Source organism: Petaurus breviceps, unplaced genomic scaffold, assembly GCF_028583685.1.
Source record: "Petaurus breviceps papuanus isolate PSGF00001 unplaced genomic scaffold, PetGlider_PUasm1.0 126, whole genome shotgun sequence".
Taxonomy (NCBI): domain Eukaryota; kingdom Metazoa; phylum Chordata; class Mammalia; order Diprotodontia; family Petauridae; genus Petaurus; species Petaurus breviceps.
This window is the reverse complement of record NW_027185655.1, coordinates 77,613,539-77,635,140: the sequence shown is the minus strand read 5'-3', so window position 1 is coordinate 77,635,140 and position 21,602 is coordinate 77,613,539. Positions and strand designations below refer to the sequence as shown.

General features: G+C 38.0%; 1 protein-coding gene across 2 annotated transcripts in view; it reads right to left on the bottom strand.

The window, feature by feature from the left end:
- Positions 1-9,783: 9,783 nt before the first annotated feature.
- RXFP1 (relaxin family peptide receptor 1) overlaps positions 9,784-21,602 on the bottom strand; it is a 186,200-nt gene continuing 174,381 nt past the window's right edge. For both annotated transcript variants that reach the window (XM_069097288.1, XM_069097295.1), the window contains 3 exons: positions 19,446-19,856; positions 17,810-18,028; positions 9,784-11,526 (listed from right to left, as the gene is read on the bottom strand). In XM_069097288.1, coding sequence (XP_068953389.1) covers positions 11,225-11,526; positions 17,810-18,028; positions 19,446-19,856 — 932 coding nt within the window. In that variant the 3' untranslated portion in view covers positions 9,784-11,224. The remainder of the gene's footprint in view (positions 11,527-17,809; positions 18,029-19,445; positions 19,857-21,602) is intronic.

The following is a 21,602-nucleotide window of genomic DNA, read 5'->3' as shown; positions in this document are numbered from 1 at the left end:
AAAAGACTGACTATATTTCCCTCTCTCCTATCCCACCTCCCACTTGTTCTATTCTCTACTTTGATCCTGTCCCTTTTCAAAAGTGGGTGCTTCCAACTTCCCTCCCCCCCAGCCTGCCCTCCCTCCATCATCCCCCCTCTCATCCCCTTCCCCCCCTATTCTCCTGGAGGGTGAGATCCCCTATTTAGTGTGTATTTCACTCCCTCCTCAAGCCAGATTCAATGGGAATAAGGTTGACCCATTTCCTTTTGCCTTCCTAATTCTTCACCTCCATTGTAACCATTTTCCCTTGCCTCTTCTGTATGAGATAGTTTGCCCCAATCTGTCTCTCCCTATCTCCTCTCACCTCTTAATTTCACCTTTTAAGTATCATCCCTTCTTGTTAAATTGGTCCTGTGCCCTCTATCTATGTATACCTGTAAGTATATATACACACATTCACATATGTATTCATATGCCCATATACCCTCATATATAGACACATATATATAAACATATATATATATTTCTAATCCCTTCAACTACTGAGAAAAGTATCATAAAATACAATTATTTTTTTTTCCATGTAGGAATGTTAATAGTTCAACTTTGATAAGTTCCTTATGATTTCTTTTCCCTCTTTACCTTCTCATGCTTCTCTTGCTTCTTGTATCTGAATGTCAAATTTTCTATTCAACTCTGGTTTTTTCATCAAGAATGCTTGAAAGTCCTCTATTCCACTGAATGACCATATTTTCCCCTGAAACATGATACTCAGTTTTGCTGGGTAGGTGACTCTTGGTTTTAGTCCCAGCTCCCTTGACCTCCGGAATATCACATTCCAAGCCCTTCGATCCCTCAGTGTAGAAGCTGCCAGATCCTGGGTTATTCTGATTGTGTTTCCACAATATTCAAATTGTTTCTTCCCGGCTGCTTGTAATATTCTCTCCTTAATCTGGGAATTCCGGAACCTGGCTATAATATTCCTAGGAGTTTTCTTTTTGGGATTGTTTTCAGGAGGTGATCGGTGGATTCTTTCAACCTCTATTTTGCCCTCTGGTACTAAAACATCAGGGCAGTTTTCTTTGAGAACTTCCTGGAGGATGCTTTCTAGGTTCTTACTTTGGTCATGGCTTTCAGGTAGTCCAATAATTTTTAAGTTATCTCTCTTGGATCTATTTTCCAGGTCAGTGGTTTTTCCCATGAGATATTTCACATTGCCTTCTATTCTTTCATTTGTTTGGATCTGTTTAACAGCATCTTGATTTCTCATAAAGTCATTAGCTTCCATTTGCTCCAATCTAATTCTGAAGCAATGATTCTCCTCAGTGAGCTTTTGAGATTCTTTTTCCATCTGGCAAATTCGGCTTTTTAAGGCATTCTTCTCCTCATTGCCTTTTTGAGCCTCCTTTGCCATTTGAGTCAGTCTCTTTTTTAAGGTATTATTTTCTTCAGTCAGGCTGTTGACTCTCATTTCATAATTTTCTTGCATTGTTCTCATTTCTCTTCCCAATTTTTCCTCCACTTCTCTTATCTGCTTCTTAAGCTCCTCTATGGCCTGTAACCAGCTTGTATTTTCCTTTGAAGCTTTTGGTGCAGGAGTTCTGACTTCACTGTTTTCTTTCCTGTTCCATGCCTTGCTCCTACTTGTCCCCAAAATAGGAATGTAATGTTGGAATCTTCTGTCTGCTTTCCTTCCTTTGCCTGCTCATTTTGCCACTCAATTATTTGACTTTTGGGCTTTTTGCTACAGTAGGACTCTGCCACCAGACAGGGAAGTTTCGTCCCAAACGCTGGGGTTTTCTCAGTTGCCGTAGGTATTAGATGGGTGCCCTCTCTGAGGTCTCCACACGCTCTGGCAAGCTGGACACACACCCCAGGACCTCCACCCTAGGCTGCAATCCAGATCCAAGCAGGTTAAAGCAAGAGCGATTACTCCTCAGACTGGTGCTTGTTCCCCCTACACTCTGCAGGCCAGGAGCTGAAGCCGCCAGGTGGCACTGGCTGGCCGTGCCAGCATCTCAGTGGTTTCCTTCCCCAGGGGTAAAAGCCACGCACTCCCACTTACTGGGTTCCGAAGTCCAGACTGCACTGGCCTGTCACCTTGTCCTTGGCATCTATGTATTGATAAATCTGGAAAGGGCCACAGCTGCTGCTGATCTGGAGTCCCTCTGGCAGGCGGCTGGTCAGTCCCACCCTGGGGCTAAAGCCTCGGCATGGGGCTGGGCTGGGCTCCCAGAGCATGGTGCTGGCCGATTCCTGCTGGCCTGCCGGGCTGTCCTCAGCTGGAGGTTAGTTACTCTGTGTCATTTTGTGGGTTCTGCAGCTCCAAAGTTTCTTTAGAGTTCCCTTTTTACATGGATTGGGGAGGGTGGAAGCCAGAGCTGTGGGAAGGTCATGCTTCTACTCTGCCATCTTGGCTCCGCCCCTTATTTGTGTTTTCTTCTGAGCTTCCTTTAGTGCATTTTAAAAAAGAATCCCCTCTTATTGTTATTATTTTTTGTAACTTTACTGTTAGTTCTACCTTCTCCTCCCTGCCTCCACCTTCTCCCTATTAAAAGAAAAACTCAATCCTTCTATCAAATAAACAGTCAAACAAAACAAATCCTCTCTGTCAGAGCAGGTGGGTAGCATATTTCTTCATCAGTCCTTTGGATTCATTGTTGATCACTGCAGTCACCAGAGTTTTTATCTTTTAAACTTTTTTTTAGTCTATTTGGTGTTTTCTTGGCAAAAAGTACTTGCAGTGGTTTGCTGTTGTCTTCTCCAGCTCATTTTATAGATGAGGAATTGAGATAAACAGGGTGAGGTGAATTTTCCAGGGTCACAGAGCTAGTAAGTACCTGAGGCCAAATTTGAAATCAAGAAGATGAGTATTCCTGACTCCAGGTCTGGCACGTGTTCTACTATGCCCCCTAGCTACCAATGTTGTTATTGTGTCATTTTTATCTCCTTTTCCTGCTCATTTCACTCTGTATCAGTTCAAATAAATCATGTCAGGTTTTTCTGAAATTCATCATTTCTTATGCCTCTGTGATATTTGATGACATTCACATAACAGCCATTTCTCTATTGATAGGCAGTTCCATTTTTCTAGTTCTTTGCTACAACACAAAATGCAACTATAGTCATCACATCCCTATCTTGCTGTAGCGCCCCCATGATCTGGAAAATATGAGTAAAATGTTTTGGCCCTTCCTTTGTACCAGAGAAGTCTGAATTATTTTCTTTTTCATTTGTGGGGTGTTTACAGTACCTTATTGTAAAATATGGGTTGAAATTATACAATACTATACATGTATTTTATGCATTTCTGAGTTTCTAAACTTTTTTGTGTTGTCTGCTGGCCTTTGTGTGTTCTCTGTGGCTTCCACAAAACTCTCCCAAAATTCCTATTTAATTTCTTATGTGTAGAGAACTTTTGGGATCCCTTGGCCCCGCTAAAAGAATATTCCCCTGCCCTATACAGTTACCTGTAAGGTTACAGGGCAGATAAGCAAGAGGGTGTGTAATCTTTTTTTTGTTTAGGACTCCAGATATGGTCCTAGGATATTACCCTAATAAAAGCAGGGGTAAATAGTAAACATTGTCTGCATTCTTTTGGGGTGTCCACATTCTTTTGGGTAACATAGACCTTCTTTTGGGGGGGAATATAAACTCTGTGAGCCCCTTGCATCTTTGGCTCTGTATAAAATGGTCCTGTAATAAACAGACTATTGATTATACCCCCGTCTCGTTATTCTCACTGCTCGCTAGCCCACCAACTTTGCTGGCAGCAGTACTTATGCCAACCTACAATATAGTGAAACTGTGATGGGAAAAGTGATGATGCACAAAGATAACTATACAAATATTTTAATACATATCGATCTTTTTACTTTGCTATATTTGGCATATATAGGTATACTAATGATATTACTGTATTTAGAATTTTTTTAAAGCAATGGCATAATCACTTGATGAAATCTAATCTAACAATAGTTCATATGAAAAGACCATGGGGTTTCAGCTTATGAAATGTTTAGTATAAACCAGCAGTGGACCATCACTGGTCAAAGAGCCAATACTATCTTAGATTACATTAATTAATTAGTTTGAAATTAGCTCAAAGGAAGTAACAAGTCCCTTGACTGGTCAGATCACATACAGAGTACTTGTTGAGCCATGAGTAGGCACTTGATAAATGCTTGTTGACTGATTCTAAAGGTCATATTTTAATAGAGACATTGGTACACTAAAATGTTGCTTGAGGAGGGCAGCCAGGATGATGGTGTATTTGTCTGGAAACTATCTCATACGAAGAATGGTAGAAAGAATTGGAGTTGTTTATGCTAGAGGAGATTTGGTTGGGGAAATGGTTGAGAAGGGTGATATAAAAGTCATAATAATTGAAGGAATTTCTTGTAATATCAAAGAGAGCTTTTGAGAAAAAAGGATCAGACTTATTTTGTAGTTCTGGATGGCAAAGTTAGGATCACTGAGTGGAAATTATATGGACGCAGATTTTAACCCAATGTAAGGAAGACTTCTAGCAATTAGAATATCCAAAAATGGAATGACTAGCTTACAAGGTAGTGAACATATTTCCATATTAGTATTGTTGTGAAAGAAGAACAAAAGGAAAAAAACTATGAAAAAAATAAAGTGAAAATATTATGCTTTGCTCTGCATTCAGACTCAGTTCTTTCTTTGGAAGTAGATAGCATTCCTTTGGAATTGTCTTGAATTATTGTGTTGCTGAGAAGAGCTAAATCAATCATAGTTGATCAAACCAGATTAATTTAGTTATAGATAGGAACAGAACATCTCGAACTGGAAGAGACTTAAGAGAGCAAATAGTCTAATCCTCTGATTTTACAAATGAGGAAGCTGAGAAAGATTAATTGTCCTGATGACAAAAGGAAGAGTAGCAAAGCTAGAGTAAATTAAGGTCTTCAAATGTCAAAGTCCTCTTCCATATTGTTTTTCATTATGCTTGATGAAAATTTGAGAAGGAAAAAAGCAAGACTAGTAGATAATGACTGACCTTCAGTCCCCATTTTCCTTAAACTCTGCAGCTTTTAACATTGTCAACTATAGTCTGGATACTCACTCCTTTGAATCCTGGAAGAGTGCTCTCTTACTTAGCTGGTTCTTTCTATGGGTCTGACTACTTGGCTTCTTTTGCTGGATCATCTTCAGTGTGCTCTCCCCACCAAGTATTTGTTGTACCCCAAATTTCTGAAGACAAGCCTGGCTCATGTAATAGTTCTTCCCATTTAGGACTAAGTTGTATTTTTCAAATTAAACCCACACATGATTACCACTTTATATTACACCATGCATCTTTTCAATCATCTATAGTACTTAGCTAACTAATTGGCATATGGTAAATTCAGTAAATATCAGTTGATTTAATTTAGTTTAAATAAATTGAATTATTTTAATACTAAATTAAATTGAAATTGGTGTACTGATGACAAGAGATGCAAATGTTTGGAGTAGACTGGAAAATTGAAAGACATTTTTAGGTAATTGAAAAAATAAATTATGAATTGCTTGTAGACTAAAGGGGATTTTTCAGAGAAACATATTTTGGAAATTTTTTTTAACATCTTCTCTGTTACTTTTTAGGTCAGCACAGTCAAAGAAGCAATAAATCAAACCCTAATTTGTAGTTTGTTCATTTCTAAGTTGTAAATAAATGTTCACACTGAAAATTTAACAACTGGTTGACTCTAGCACATCCCTGGCACCCCCAGGCTCCAACTTTTAAAAAATTTATTTTAAACTTCCATACAAAATGATAAAAGGAAAAAAAAAGCATTGTTATGTACACAGCAGAACATTGAAAGTATTCAATTTAAAACAATACAGTTCCATTTCAAGAAAGTCTGTATAATACTATGCAGTGTTTTCCAAGATTCCCAGCATTTCTTCTCTTCCTTGTAGTCATTCTTTTGTTCTCTTCTGTGCATTTTTACTTTGTTTTTCTCCTTTTCCTTTCCCATCCCTGCTTTAAAAAAGGCTATAATTAAGCACAGATACACACATGTGTATATATACACACAATACACATATGTCTCTAAACATATACATATATACACACACACTGTAGCACCAGTGCAATATTCACAGTGCCTAAGGCAGCTATGAATATGCCAGCATAATTCTAAATCATAAAACATAACAGACTCTCCACATGGAAGACAACCAAAATGTTTATTCAAACACCAGAAAACCAAATCCATCATAACAACAAAGAAATCTATACACGATAAGCATGCAGGGGGCACTACCATTCCCAGGCCTTCCCCCTGTGAACACTCACACCTCAATGCCTGCTTCTTCTCTCTCCCTTAGCTCTAACTGTTCTGACCAACTTCCTCAGGGCTGTGTTCCACCCTTCTGTAATGGAATGCCAAGGAAAGGCAACTTCCCAAGGTTCAGAATACCAGCATAGGTGCTCTCCATTTTACTCAGTGACAACCCAAGAACAGAGAAGATCAAAACATGACATCATTCAAAATATAGCATCTACTAAGTGTGATTAAATAATCTCCAAGTACTACCCCACCCCAGGGCCTTACATTCATTTAATCAATTACAAAGTCCCTGTTCTAAATACTACTCCACCCCTAGGCTGTACCTTCATTTAGTCCATCACAAAGCCCCTCTTCTCAAATGGAGATTAGTTTCCAAACATAAGTAAAGTACATTCATTTGTTCAACCATAGAACACAAAAAGGTCAAAAGTTCCCCACCCCTGGATCACAATTGAATCTACCCCAGAGTTACATCAAGTTTAAGCACAGCACTTAATACCCAAATGGAGGTCTTTTCTTCATCTCGACACTAGACAAGTTCTCAGCAATCTTAGTTCCTGGGGAGACAAGGCTTAGCAAGGCCACAAGATACATTGCCAGTCTCTTCATTAATTCATCCTCTGTCTGCAGAACAGTCCTAGAACCCCTGAAAACATTAGCAAAACCCTCTCCCAGGATTTCTGTAAACATACAACAAGAAAATCCTTTTCAGGGCTTCTGAACCAACAGAAAGGTTCCCAGACCCCTGCAACAACAGCACTGCCTTTCACCAGTGGACAGTATTCACTCTCTGTCTGCAGGACAGTCTCGGTAGCTCTGAACCAACAGAAAGGTTCCCAGACCCCTGCAACAACAGCACTGTCCTTCACCAGTGGACAGTATTCACTCTCTGTCTGCAGGACAGTCTCAGGAGCTCTTAGCCAACAGCCAGGTTCCAGGACTTCTTCAACAGGACTGTCTTTCACCAGTGGACAAATCTGGCAAAACAACATCAAAACAGACAGACAAAGTACCAGCAAAACAGCCATGTCTCCTCAGTCCTTGGCAGCTCAGGGGGCAGGTCTCAAAAGTCCAGGGCAATTCAAAGTGGCCCTCAGCAATCCTCTCAGTCTCTCTCTGCCTCCATGAGGGTGCTGCTTCCAAAAAGTTTTTCTGCCTCTCTCCCGTCTCTCCAAATCTACGTCACCAGCTCCTCCCAGTTCAGGACTCTTTTCAAGTCAACAAGTCCATCCCACAGGTGGGATTAACAAGCTCTGGGTTTTAACACAATCAATTTGAAAACCAAGCCAATACAGGGGAATCTTTATATTCCATTACTATCACACCTTCCAGCTCCACCTGCTTGACAAGCTCCTCCTACCACAGACTCATGTGACTCAGGCTTCCATGTGACTCAGGGAGGTCACATGGACCTATTAATGGATGGGAAAGATCTTCCTGTTTACATTACCATTACATACACATATGTGTAAGACCACACTATACTTATTACCACTTGTCATCTGTTTCTCTGAAGGTAGATAGCATCTTCCTTCATAAGTTCAAGTCTCTCCATGTTTTTCTAAATCAGCCAGCTCATTATTTCCTACATCACAGTAGTATTCCAACCCAATCACATCCTAACTGAGAGCTTGTTTTTGAAAGTTTCCCCCAGTTTTCTTCATTCCTTCTATTCTTGGCTTCATATATACAAGAAAATTATAATTTAAAGTAATTCAGATCAAAATCAAAATTGTCCATTTTATACTTCAAAAATGCTCTCATTTAATAATATAGTTTAAAGTCTGATACTACTGAATTTTCTGTCTTTGCATCTTTTTCCTCTGGTTTCTTTGAAGTTCCTGACCTTTTCTTCTTCCAAATTAACTTTGTTATTATTTTTTCTATCTCAGTAATATAATTTTTAAAAATTTAATTGGGATAGCATTAAATAAATAGATTAACTAGGTAAAATTGTCATTTTTAAAATAATATTGGCCTTATCTACCTGTGAACTATAAGTATTACTTCAATCACTTAGATCTGACCTTATTTGAATAAAAAGGGATTTATGTTCATATGGTGTTCTTGTGTCTGTTTTGGCAGATATCCTCTCAGGTATTTTATACTGTCTAGTTATTTTAAATGGTCTAAAACAATATTGAATAATATTTCTGAGACGTAGTATAGTTTTCCTATTTTTCTTTTTTGATAAAATCTGTTTTGGCTCTTTGTCTGAGATCATGATTTCTACCCCTGCTTTTTTTACATGATAAATTCTACTTCTGCCCTTTATTTTATCTTTGTGTGCATCTCTCATTTTTATTGTTTCCTGAAAGCAACGTATTTTTTAATTAAAAATTTTAATCTGCTATCCATTTCTGTTTTATGGGTAAACTCATCCCATTCACATTCTAAACTATAATTACTTGTGTGTTTTCTTCCTTATTTTTCCTCACTGCCCTTCTTACCCTACTTACCCTATCCCTCCTCACTTCTCTACTTTACTTCTACCTGCTGTCTTGCCCTCCTATTAACCTACCCATCTCTCTAAGAATCCCTCCATTATCCTCCCCCCCCACCCTTTAGTTTGGAAATTATTTGTATTTCTAACAGTTTTAACTGTTCAAGATAGGACCATGTTATTTTCAGGACTTCATTTTTCTAACCATCTCCTTCCCATCTGTATCTGGATTCTGCCCCTGGGATCCTGTGCTCCCCTCATTGGTGAGAGCCATATCAACCCTCCTCCTTTCTAACTTTGCTTTATCTTTTATCTTTTTTTTTCCTTCAGAATATAAGCTCTTTGAAATTATGGCCTATTTTGCTTGCTTGCATTTGTATCCCTGGTACATATCATATCATATCATATATCATATCAGCATATCATTCCATATATCATTCATTTATTATGCCTCCTTGATTGTTTACATGTCAGGTAATTAATACTTTTTTTCTTAAGACAGATTTTTCTGATCCATTCTTATAATGTGTGAAACCGTATTTCTAGTAATCAAATTATTTGATTATTATATTATTATTTGCTACTTTTTTGAAAAGATTATAATTTTAAGCGAATTTTTATATTTTGTTCATTCTGCATATTTGATATAGACATAGATTTTTGTTTATCTATCAATGCCTTTGTTTAAGAGATATTTGTTTACATTCTTCCTTTGCCTTCATCACTCCCTGATACTATGTTTAGTCTGTGAACATCTCATCCTTACCTTTAACATCTGAATGCAAACATTCAGTATTTTTGTCCTTGTATTCCCAGTGCCTAGCATAGTTCCTTGCACATAGTAGGCATGCTGCCAAATTTGTGGAATTGAATACTTAGTAAGGGACAATATCAAATATTATAGAAGGAATAACATTTATGTTGTTTAAAGTACCTTGTTTTCTTCATATACAAAAATGAACACTTGGGTTGGGGGTAATTTCAGACTAGACTGAAAAATTCGACCCAAAGTACCATATGACTTTTTTATATTAAAAAAAACATTTTAAAATCAGCTTATGGTTCAAGTAACTTTATTGTCAAAAGAAACAGTATATATACATACTCATCAGTTCCTTATTGTAATCTATTTTGAAGACTTGTAAACATGTTAAAAATCACACTTAAAATTCCTTTTTTTGTTTGTTTAGCACAAAAAAACAAACACATCTTCCCCCTTTTAGAGAAGTTTTCAAATTGGAAATAACATTCTAGCAGTTCTTAGATGAAAATCATTTAGTCACAAAGTAGTTATATGAATTGGTCATGCACGTGGCAAGGTGTAGTGTCAACTCTCCTCTTACACGACATAGGTCCCTTGAACTTTTCCTGACCTGCAGAAAAGCATTTGAGCTACTTACTGTATTCTTGCACACCCTGCTGTGTGCTCCTGGATCCACACTGTTACAAAATAGGGACCCTGCTTCTGCAATCCCAGCTGCTGCTTGCTGTCCACATAAAACTGAGAGAAAAGCAGCCAGGTAAGTGTTACTGTTGGGAGTTCTGCCTAAGAAAGTAATAACGGTGCTTGGCTTCATGTATGAGTGTATATACAGGTGTCCTCAAAGAAGAGGAAATGAAAGAAGTGGATTCTTAACGAAGAAATGTTTCCGAGTCTTTTATAAATGCTCAAGATCATAGCATCATAGACTTAAATCTGGAAGGGATCTTAGAGATTCCCCCCCTTAGATTACAATCCCTCATTTAACATATGAGGAAACCTAGGGCCAGAGTGATTTGCCCAAGGTCACTCAGGTTCTAAGCCTCAGAATCAGGATTCAAACTCATGTCCTCTGATTCCAAATCCAGTGTGCTTCCCTCTGCTACTTTTTTTTTCTAATTCTTTGAAACCAAGTGCTCCCCATATATTTATAAGAAACTCCAGGGGGGAAAAAAGTGCATGTAATTCTTGTATTTACTGAACTACAAATTCAACAAAGTTCCCACCAATTACTGGGAACCCAATTATTTAGCAGATGACATCTTTGTTGCATATGAATAACTACATTGCAGACTGAAAATAGATCCAAACAATCCTCTGTGAAGTTTTTTTTTTCCAGTTTCCCATGCAATCCATTTTGGCTCACTGTCCTCTATAATTAATTTCCCTCTATGTGTAATTGAGCCCCTTTTGTTTTTTCCAGAGTAGTTACAATCAGATGTCCTTGTTAGTGAATAGAGTTTGTCCTCCTCTAATATATGTCTGTAGATCCATGAGCTTTGGCTGGTGCAGATCACCCATTCATGTGCATCCTTTCATCCCGTGCCATTAATGGCTATCCCTTCTATAAATCTGCCAAAGAGATCCAGCATGCTGGAGGACTTCCTATTGGTCTTTGATAAATCTTCCTCTGGGTCTAGTATAAACTAGTTATTTTATAGCTTTGTTTTTGTAATAGTAAGTCCACTTTGAAACAGATCATGGCGTTCATTGTGGACTTTCTAATTTAGAATATGGTTATGAATACGAATTGATTCTTGTTGACTGAGTGATTAGTGACATTTCACAAGAGTCTGTAAAAAGAGCAGGCTTTATTAGCTCAGGTGGGATCTCCTGAACTGGCCACATTTCTACCCAGATGAATGATGGAGTATAGGTTTTCTGACTGCCCTTGCTTTCTATTGATCTTCTTTGCTTGTAGTTATACCAAACCTGACGAATCATTTCTTTGAATGGTCTTGTAGTTAGAGTGTAGAGAATAGGGTTCAAAGCGCTATTGATAGGCAGAATGAAAATCACCACCCAAGAAGTTATGGTACCTGGAAAAAAATGTTAAATAGTATTATTTTTTAATTTAACACTTACTAGCTTCCAAAAACCATGTTCTGCACCCCTCCCCACACCAGCAAATAACCATCCCCCCCAACTTCTTGATTTACTTTCCTTCTGTTGCCATTTGACTATATGTTCAGTCTACACGTGTATTTTCAGACATTGTTTCAGAATGTCAGGACTTCATCATAACAGTTTTTAAAAAAGGATATTTTATTTCAACTCGGTTCAACAAACCTTTAGTAAGAACATGTAAGAGTCAGACAATGTACTGGTTAAATATTAAAACTTTTCCTGGACCAAGGGATTTCACTAGGCAAGTATGTGGAGGGAATAAGTTCAAGGCACCGAGTATAGTGTTTTTGAATGCATGTAGGCAGGGAAACAAGGAAACTAGATGACCTCTGAGGTCCTTTACTTGCCTGACTAAACCTACTACCTATGATCTAATAAACAGAAGTAGTTTCACACAGTGTTCACACTATGTTATAATTCAATTTTGGGAAAAGTAATATTTTATTGTACTTGGAATCATATTTTACTTTCAAATGTTTTAAATTAATTAGGCTTTTCATTTGCTACAACCTTTCTGAGCATCTAGACTTACTTTGAAAAGCCAGGTTTTTCTTCTGCTTTTTATTATATATTATTCTCTTATAATTTTGGAGGTCTATCCTAATTTTCTGTCATGACTGCTTATTTGATTTCAATAAATATTAGTAAATGTTTATTGATTGACATTAAATAATTTTTTCCCAAATGCATTATTAACTTCTGATTTACATCATTCATTTCTGCTAGATTTTGAGTTACAAATTTTCTCCTCGTTTTTCCCCTACTCACTGCCCCAAAATAGCAGTCCCACAGGATACCCCTCCTCCAATCTGCTCTCTCCCATATTTTCTCCCATACCCCTTTCGACGTTTCCATTGGATCACTATGCCCCAGTGCCTGCATATCTTATTTCCCAATTACATGTAAAATAATATTAATAATAGTATATATGTATGTATATTTGAATATTTGATTTTAAAACTTTGAATTCCAGATTCATTCCCTTCCTCCCTTGGGAAGATAAGCAGTTCAGTATAGGTTGTACATATAGTGGCTAATGCAAAACAATAACATAGTAGATATATTGTAAAAGACTGACTATATTTCTCTCCCTCCTATCCTACCTCCCACTTGTTCTATTCTTTGCTTTGATCCCGTCCCTTTCCAAAAGTGGGTGCTTCCAACTTCCCTCCTCCCCAGCGTGCCCTCCCTTCCACCATCCCGCCTCTCATCCCATTCCCCGCCCCCCACTACTCTCCTGGAGGGTGAGATACCCTATTTAGTGTGTATTTCATTCCTTCCTCAAGCCAAATTCAATGGGAATAAGGTTGACCCATTCCCTTTTGCCTTCCTATTCTTCCCCTCCATTGTAACCATTTTCCCTTGCCTCTTTTATATGAGATAGTTTACCCCATTCTGTCTCTCCCCATCTCCTCTCATTATATTCCTTTCTCACCTCTTAATTTCACCTTTTAAGTATCCTCCCTTCCTGTTAAATTGGTCCTGTGCCCTCTATCTATGTATACCTGTAAACATATATACACATTCACATATGTATTCATATGCCCATATATCCTCATATATAGACATATACACACACACACACACACACACACACACATATATTTCTATTTCCTTCAACTACTGAGAAAAGTTTCATAAGTTATAATTATTGTTTTTCCATGTAGGAATGTTAATAGTTCAACTTTGATAAGTTCGTTATGATTTCTTTTCCCTGTTTACCTTCTCATGCTTCTCTTGCTTCTTGTATCTGAATGTCAAATTTTCTATTCAACTCCGGTTTTTTCATCAAGAATGCTTGAAAGTCCTCTATTCCACTGAATGACCATATTTTCCCTTGAAACATGATACTCAGTTTTGCTGGGTAGGGGACTCTTGGTTTTAATCCCAGCTCCTTTGGCCTCTGGAATATCATATTCCAAGCCCTTCGATCTCTCAGTGTAGAAGCTGCCAGATCCTGGGTTATCCTGATTGTGTTTCCACAATATTCAAATTGTTTCTTCCTGGGTGCTTGTAATATTCTCTCGAGACTTAATCTGGGAGTGCCAGAACCTGGCTATAATATTCATAGGAGTTTTCTTTTGGGATCTTTTTCAGCAGGTGATCGATGGATTCTTTCAAGCTCTATTTTGCCCAATGTTTCTAAAACATCAAGGCAGTTTTCTTTGAGAAATTCCTGGAGAATGATTTCGAGGTTCTTACTTTGATCATGGCTTTCAGGTAGTCCAATAATTTTTAAATTATCTCTCCTGGATCTATTTTCCAGGTCAGTGGTTTTTCCCATGAGATATTCTATTCTTGCGTTTGTCTGTATCTGTTTAGCAGCATCTTGATTTCTCATAAAGTCATTAGCTTCCATTTGCTCCAATCTAGTTCTGAAGCAATGATTCTCCTCAGTGAGCTTTTGAAATTCTTTTTCCATCAGGCAAATTCGGCTTTTTAAGGCATTCTTCTTCTCATTGCCTTTTTGAGCCTCTTTTGCCATTTGAGTTAGTCTCTTTTTTAAGGTAGTATTTTCCTCAGTCAGTCTGTTGACTCTCATTTCATAATTTTCTTGCATTATTCTCATTTCTCTTCCCAATTTTTCTTCCACTTCTCTTATCTGCTTCTTAAGGTCTTCTATGGCCTGTAACCAGCTCGTATTTTCCTTAGAATCTTTTGGTGCAGGAGTTCTGACTTCACTGTCTTCTTCCTGTTCCATGCTTTGCTCCTTTTTGTCCCCAAAATAGGAGTATAATGTTGGAATCTTCTGTCTGCTTTGTTTCCTTTGCCTGGTCGTGTTGCCCCTCAGTCACTTGACCCCTGGGCTTTTTGTCACAGTGGGACTTTGCCACCAGACAGGGGAGCTTTCGTCCCAAATGCTGGAGTTTTCTCAGCTGCCAGAGGTATTAGATGGGTGCCTTCTCTGAGGTCTCCACACACTCTAGCAAGCTGGACACACACCCCAGGACCTCCACCCTAGACTGCAATCCAGATCCAAGCAGGTTAAAGTAAGAGCGATTTCCCCTCAGACTGGTGCTTGTTCCCCTTACACTCTGGAGGCCAGGAGCTAAAGCTGCCACTAGGCGCTGGCTGGCTTTGCTGGCATCTCAGCGGCTTCTTTCCCCCGGGGCAAAAGCCACGCACTCTCACTTACTGGGTCCTAAAGTCCAGACTGCACTGACCTCTCACTTTGTCCTTTGCATCTATGTGTTGATAAATCTGGAAACGGCCACAGCTGCTACTGATCTGGGGTCCTTCCGGCCTGCAGCTGGTCAGATCCATCCTGGGGCTAAAGCCTCGGCCTTGGGCTGGGTTCAGCTCCTAGAGTCCTGGGCTGGCCAATTCCTGCAGGCCTGCTGGGCTGTTCTGAGTGGAAGGTTAGCTTCTCTATGTCATTTTATGGGTTCTGCAGCTCCAAAGTTTGTTTAGAGTCCCCTTTTTACATGGTTTGGGGAAGGTGGAAGCCAGAGGTGCGGAGAAGTCCTGCTTCTACTCTGCCATCTTGACCCATTAAAGAATTTTTTAAAAAGTGACATGATACAGTAAAAAGAGCACTGGACTTAGAAAAAAAATTATTGATTCCTTTTGTCTTCACATCAGTTATTTCTAGAAAAAAACCCCAACAACTCAAACTTGTGTATCTCTAGATTCAGCCATCCCTTGAAGCACAGAGAAACAATTCAGGAGAAACTGCCCTCTGACAGTGTTTACATCATTCTACCATAATAGTTCCCTGTTTCCGTGCCATTCAGAGGGAAGTGTGTTCCATAATTTCTCTGACACTTTGATGGGTTTTTCAGTTACTTTCTATTTGGCCTCACTTTAGTAGTCTTTTCATTAACATTATTTTATTCATTGTGTGTGTATGTATATACATATATATGTATAATTTTGCTTAATTCATTCTTCACAGTCATACAAATCATCCCACATTTCTCTAATTCTTCATATTTGTCATTTCTTTAATTTAAATTTAATTTAATTTAAATTTAAATTTGTCATTTCATTAATTTACAATCATATACTATAGCTTTTTTCAGCCATATGGAATTTCAGAGTTAGAATCAATTAATGAATAAACTATGTGCCAGGCATTATGCTAAAACATTTTGCAAAATCTATACACAAAAACAATTTCATTATTGATGGACATGTATTTTGGTTCCAGTTTTTGCTATCAAAGGGTACTTCCATGAATATTTTGGTATATACTGAACCTTTGTCTTCATTGGGATATTTGCCATCAGTGGGATTGCTAGGTCAAAGGAGGCCATCTAGTTCAACCAATCATGGGGACAAGGTCATACTGGTTCGTAATGAGTGTCAGAGATACTATTTCAACTTAAGTCTTTTGACACCATAGTCATTGTTTCCTTTTTATCTAACCAGGTATATGGTCATTATTGTCACTTCTCTTGCATAATCCATAAGTTTGATCAATTCACAACTCTACCAGCAATGCATTCATGTATCTGTCTCCCAACCCTAATTCCTGCTCACATCCCCCCCCCCCCAGGTTTTTTTTTTGTAATTTTAGCCAATTTTATCTTGTGAGATAAGACCTCAGAGTTGTTTTAATTTGCATTTCTTTTACTGTGGGATTTATTTTCCTCTTCACAGTTTTACCCTTAACTAGTTGAGCAAACTTGGGCAAGACATTTTGCTTCTCTGAGATTCAGTTTTCCTCATCTATACAAAGAGGGGACTAGGGGCGGCCAGATGGCGCAGTAAGAGTGCCAGCTCCAGCGTCGAGAGACCTGGGATCAGTTCCGGCCTCAGATACTTAACACCCACACAAAAATAACTGGCCCGTGTAACCTTGAGCAAGTTACTTAACCCCAATTGCTTTAAAAAAAAAGAGGGGACTAGATGGTTTTGAAATTCCCTTCTGGTTCTCAGATTATAATCCTGTACCTCTCCCCTTCTTTACAGAGCAGGACACTATGGATTCAAAACTTTGCATATACTACCAGATTCAGGTATTGTTTAGGCTTTTTTTTTTTCTAAATGGCTTCCCCCTCCCCCCCCCCCCATAAGGGATGCGTTTCTGTATAGGGGAGGATATATGTAGGAATGAAGCTGATACAAAACAAAAGATATCAACACAAAACCAAAACCATCACTATGAATACTTGATTATCTGCATGTGGGGTATCTATGTGTATGTGTATATATACACATATATGTATATATACACACCTACACATATATATGCACATAAGTATTTATTTGTATAAATGTACACACACACACACATATGTCAATTTACAGGTCATTCCCAAAGTATTAGTTCAGCTTTACGCCATTAAAGCTCTTCAGGCTTTCATATTAAACTTTAATGGTTTAAAACTGTCTTATGGGAAACCCTATGTATCTATTCCTAACTGGCCAGTCTTTAATATTTGGATGCTTTCTTCCATCACCTTAATAACTCTCATATAATAGCACTTCAAGGCTTAGCCACAGCTTTCCTCACAATAGCCCTATGAAAGAGGTAGCACAAGTATTATTTTCCTTATCTCTCAGACAAGAAACATGCATCTCATAGGGATTAAGTAATTTGTACGTGGTCTTAATGGCACAGATTGGCCATATTGGAATTTAAACCCAGGTCTGACTCCAAAGACATCAGGCTGTATCATGCTGTCACCTGGCAGTTACCCATCCAAACTGGTGTGTCTTCAGGCTATATAAATTAAGTTTTTACGATTTATTATAATTATTTGTTATTTAACTATAGTGTATGAATATAAATGTATAGTGTATGAATGATAAATGTGAAGATTCAAAGAAATATGGGACTGTTTGTACGACCTGATTCAGAGTGAATTAAGCAAAACCAAAAAAACCCTTTTAAACTTAATAAAATTTAGAAAGGAGACAAACTATTTTCCAGCTTGATTTTTCTGGGTCACTGTTAGCAATGGATAATTTTGACCAGTCACCAATACTTCTTGGCCTCCATTCCTATGTTCTAATAAGCATTGTGTTACTCCATATTCATGAAAGACACTGCACAGTTCTAAGAAAAAAACAAACAAACCCAAACATTTTTGCTAATGGACTATGCATGTAAATTTTTAATGTATATCCCTCAAGAGGATTTTGGATTTAGACTTTTAATGATCTCTTCTCAGTGAAATAAAGCAGAAAGAGGAATTTTGTTGCTTGTCATTCACAAAGAAAAGGAAAAAAAAAACCCTAGTGTCATACCTGGTATTTCTACCTGAAGCAGGGAAAGAAATTTCAGTATAAAAATGGGTATCCAGCACAAGGCATCCGTAAACACAATGAAGAAAAAACGTTTGGCAAGGGTCACTTCCTTTTTAACATGATTGCGGATTTCTGTTGCAGTTATAGCAGTTTGGTGAACACTGTAAAACATGCTCCCATAGGAAAAAACGATGATGATAAAGGCTGCCAAGTTAACACCTATTTAGGAGATAAGTCCCATTAGTCAGTATGTGATTCTGATCTGGAAAGCATAAAGCATTCTATAGTTCAGTGTTATTATCAGTATAATTAAAGAGAAGTTCCTGGAAATGTAGCAAAAGTTTCTTTGTCCTACATTAAAAATTAATATAGTATATGGAAATACTAAGACTTCATTTGCAGCTGTCTTGCATTTGCTAGGAATAATGGTAACATTTAATATGGAAAGTGGTAGAGTAAAACTAAGAATTCTAATGTTTCATTGTGCCTGAGCACAACTTTCTAGTAATAGTGATGTTGATTTTTCATAATTCATGCACTTTATATTTTTTTGTCTGTCTTTTTTTTTTTGGAGGAGGGATGGCAAGGCAATTGGGGTTAAGTGACTTGTCCAAGGTCACATAGCTAGTAAGTGTTAAGTGTCTGAGGCTGGATTTGAACTCAGGTCTTCCTGACTACAGGGCCAGTGTTCTATTCACTGTGCCACCCAGCTGCTCCTAAATATATATTTTTAACATGCTGATTTCACAGGTGTTCTGCTACTTAAAACACACATGGATGTAAAGATTATAAATGCAAAAGACCCAAATTTCACTTCCACATTGTCCTTTACAAAAATGTTAGTAAAAATTTCTAAGTGATTTGTATTTTAACTATATGAATTATATTATAGCTTGCTTATATTAACGGAAGGCAGAGAAAGAACTGTAATTAGTAATGAATGCACCTGGGTAAGCATACAACATATATATCTAAGGCAAGTGGTATGAATACACACTCAATTCACAGTTGGGGGTTGGGTGTGTGAAGTAGCATGTATATGCTAGGGCATTGTGAAACTGGCTGGGTGAGGGGAATGGAAGTAGGGGGACAGGGCAAAGGCTTTCTCCTGCAATTTGGCCTTTTGCAGTATATAGTAGCTTTCATTTTAACTATTTTTGCTAACTAAGTACTTACTGCTAAGGAGCTGTAAATGCCTCCATACTTTCTATATTTCATGACCCTGGAGCAAAGCTCTAGTAGTTGCCTTGCTCTAGTCACAGTCTGGCTAGAGATATAACATGGTCTGGGGGAAAGTGTATTATACTGGACAATCAGGAGATCAAGGATTAAATCAGGGGTGGGGAACCTTTGGCCTTGAGGCCACATGTGGCCCTCTAGGTCCTCAAGTGTAGCTCAGATTCAGTCAAATCGTCACACTTAAAGGGCCTCATGTGGCCTCTCGGTTCCCCACAGGTTCCTCACCCCTGGGTTAGATTATAGTTCTTCTAGGTCCTTCTAGTGCTTCCCTAATATTTCACTTTTTACTTAGATGACAATTTGAAATAAAAATCTGTAGAGTTCATAAAATATGATGAGCTCAGAACTGCAGATTATTCTGCTACCAACTGAAAGGAGTGTCATAATAGTTTCTTACCAAGAAAAATAGTTACTGAATAAATCTGTGCTCCCATGCTCTCTCCCTGTTCTGAGTGAAGGGGAAAACAGACTCCATTGGTACCATAATAGTTTTTGAAAAATTCCTTGTTGCTCAGTGGAATAAAAGCCACCACAAACCCAATAATCCATATAAGAATCAGGATTATAATTGTCCTGCATTTTCCAGGTTTCAAACATCTAAAAGGATAGACGATGCAGATATATTTTTCCAAAGTCAGAAAAGTTAGAAGTAAAACTGATACTTCTGTGGACAGTATGGCCAAAGATCCTACTAGTTGGCAGTGGGTACTATCCATCCATGACTGTGCATGTTTATTGTATTCTCCACGATACTTCAGGTCAAAGGCTCCAATAACAAATAAATATATTCCCATCAGGCAGTCAGCACCTATAAGAATCAATAAGTAGAACACATATAGAAGCATAATTTTTTTTTCTATTTCACAGGAAGCAATGTTGTTTGAAAATCAGCTTAAATGAGAATGTTTTTCTTTGCAATTATTACACTTGAATGGAATAGATTTCGGAGTGCCCTGGCAGTGACTTGACAGTAAGTCTGATCAAGTATTCAATATTCTACACCTCTCCTTGACAGTGTAGTTGGTATGTCAGAGTGACTGCTGTCCTGTCTGGTGCATTGTCCATCACTAATAGAGTATAGCAGTAGAAACTAATAGGCATATTAAAAAAATATCAAAATAGCCACCAACTTGATTTTTTGCACCTGTGCTTAAGAATTTGAGGAGGAATCTAGAAACTAGTGTCTGAATTTGGTCCTATGGAAGATAATCCAGTAAGCTTCTGCCCCGTGTAGCAGCTGACTGGAGCTCTTGAACCTCATTGTGGAGAATATATGCAAATAGTGCTCTTTAGAATTAGCAAATCTTCAAGGATTAAAAATTATTCCCTAGAGTATCGTCTTCTGGGCCTCTCAGTCTCCCCTTTATGTACTATTTTGTTGCTTCTGAGCACCTATTTCTTTTTCCAACTTCTGTGACTCTGTGCCTATTCGATCAAAATTTGCCTTCTGAAAAGGCTGTGATGTCATAACAGACTGATGGTAAGTTGATGTTTTGGCTGTCTGAGAGGTATTTGTACTATAAATCTGTGGACTTTAAAAAATATATATTTTTATGTATTTTGTTGAATATTTCCCAATTACATTAAAACTTTTTTTTAAGCAATCGGGGTTAAGTAACTTACTCAAGGTTACATGGCCAGGTGTTTCTCGTGGGTGCTAAGTGTCTGAGCCCGGGATTCGATCTCCAGGTCATCCTGACACTGGAGATGGTGCTCCCACTCACTGTGCTACCTGGCTGCCCCAAGACATTTTTTAACATTTGAAATTTTTTAAGTTCCAAATTCTCAACTTCTTGCTTCTCTCCCATCCCTTGAAAAGGTAAACAATATATCGATTACATATATATTTATGTATATTATATATGAAATATAGTCATTCAAAATATTAGCCATGTTGCAAAAGAAAACACACACAAAAACAAGAAAAATGAAGAATGAAAAAATTATGCTTCAGTCTGTATTCAGACTTAATCAATTCTCTCTGGAGGTAGACAGCATTTTTCATCATTAGTCCTTTAGAATTACGTTGCATCATCATATTGATCAGAATTTTTTATTATCTGTGTATAGTGTTCTTCTGGTTCTACTCACTTTACTTTGCATGAGTTCATATAAGACTTCCCAGGTTTTTCTGAACCCATCCTGCTCATCATTTCTTATAGCACAGTAGTATTTTTCTGTGGAATTTCTAACTGGGGGATGAAATGTTTTGTCCCCTGAGAAGGAGTCATGGAGAGGCAGCATGGTATAATAAAGGGCTGGCCTTGGAGCCAGAAAGAACTGGCTTCAGATCCTGTCTTGGACACATTATGAAATGTGTGACCCTGAGCAAGTTATCTTTCAGTACCCCAGGAAAATGCTCTAAGAGTGTAAGTTACAAGAGAGAGTGCTGTTGTGGATTAGTAGAGGGAGTTTACTACAATACAATAAGAAGTCCAGTCCTTATCTCCCTAAAGAATCATCGAGCAGAAAGTTAAGGCAGGTTTTTTTTTGGCTCAGAGGGGCAATTCTACTACCCCAGAGATCACACCATTGTATCAGGCTAGCCCTGATC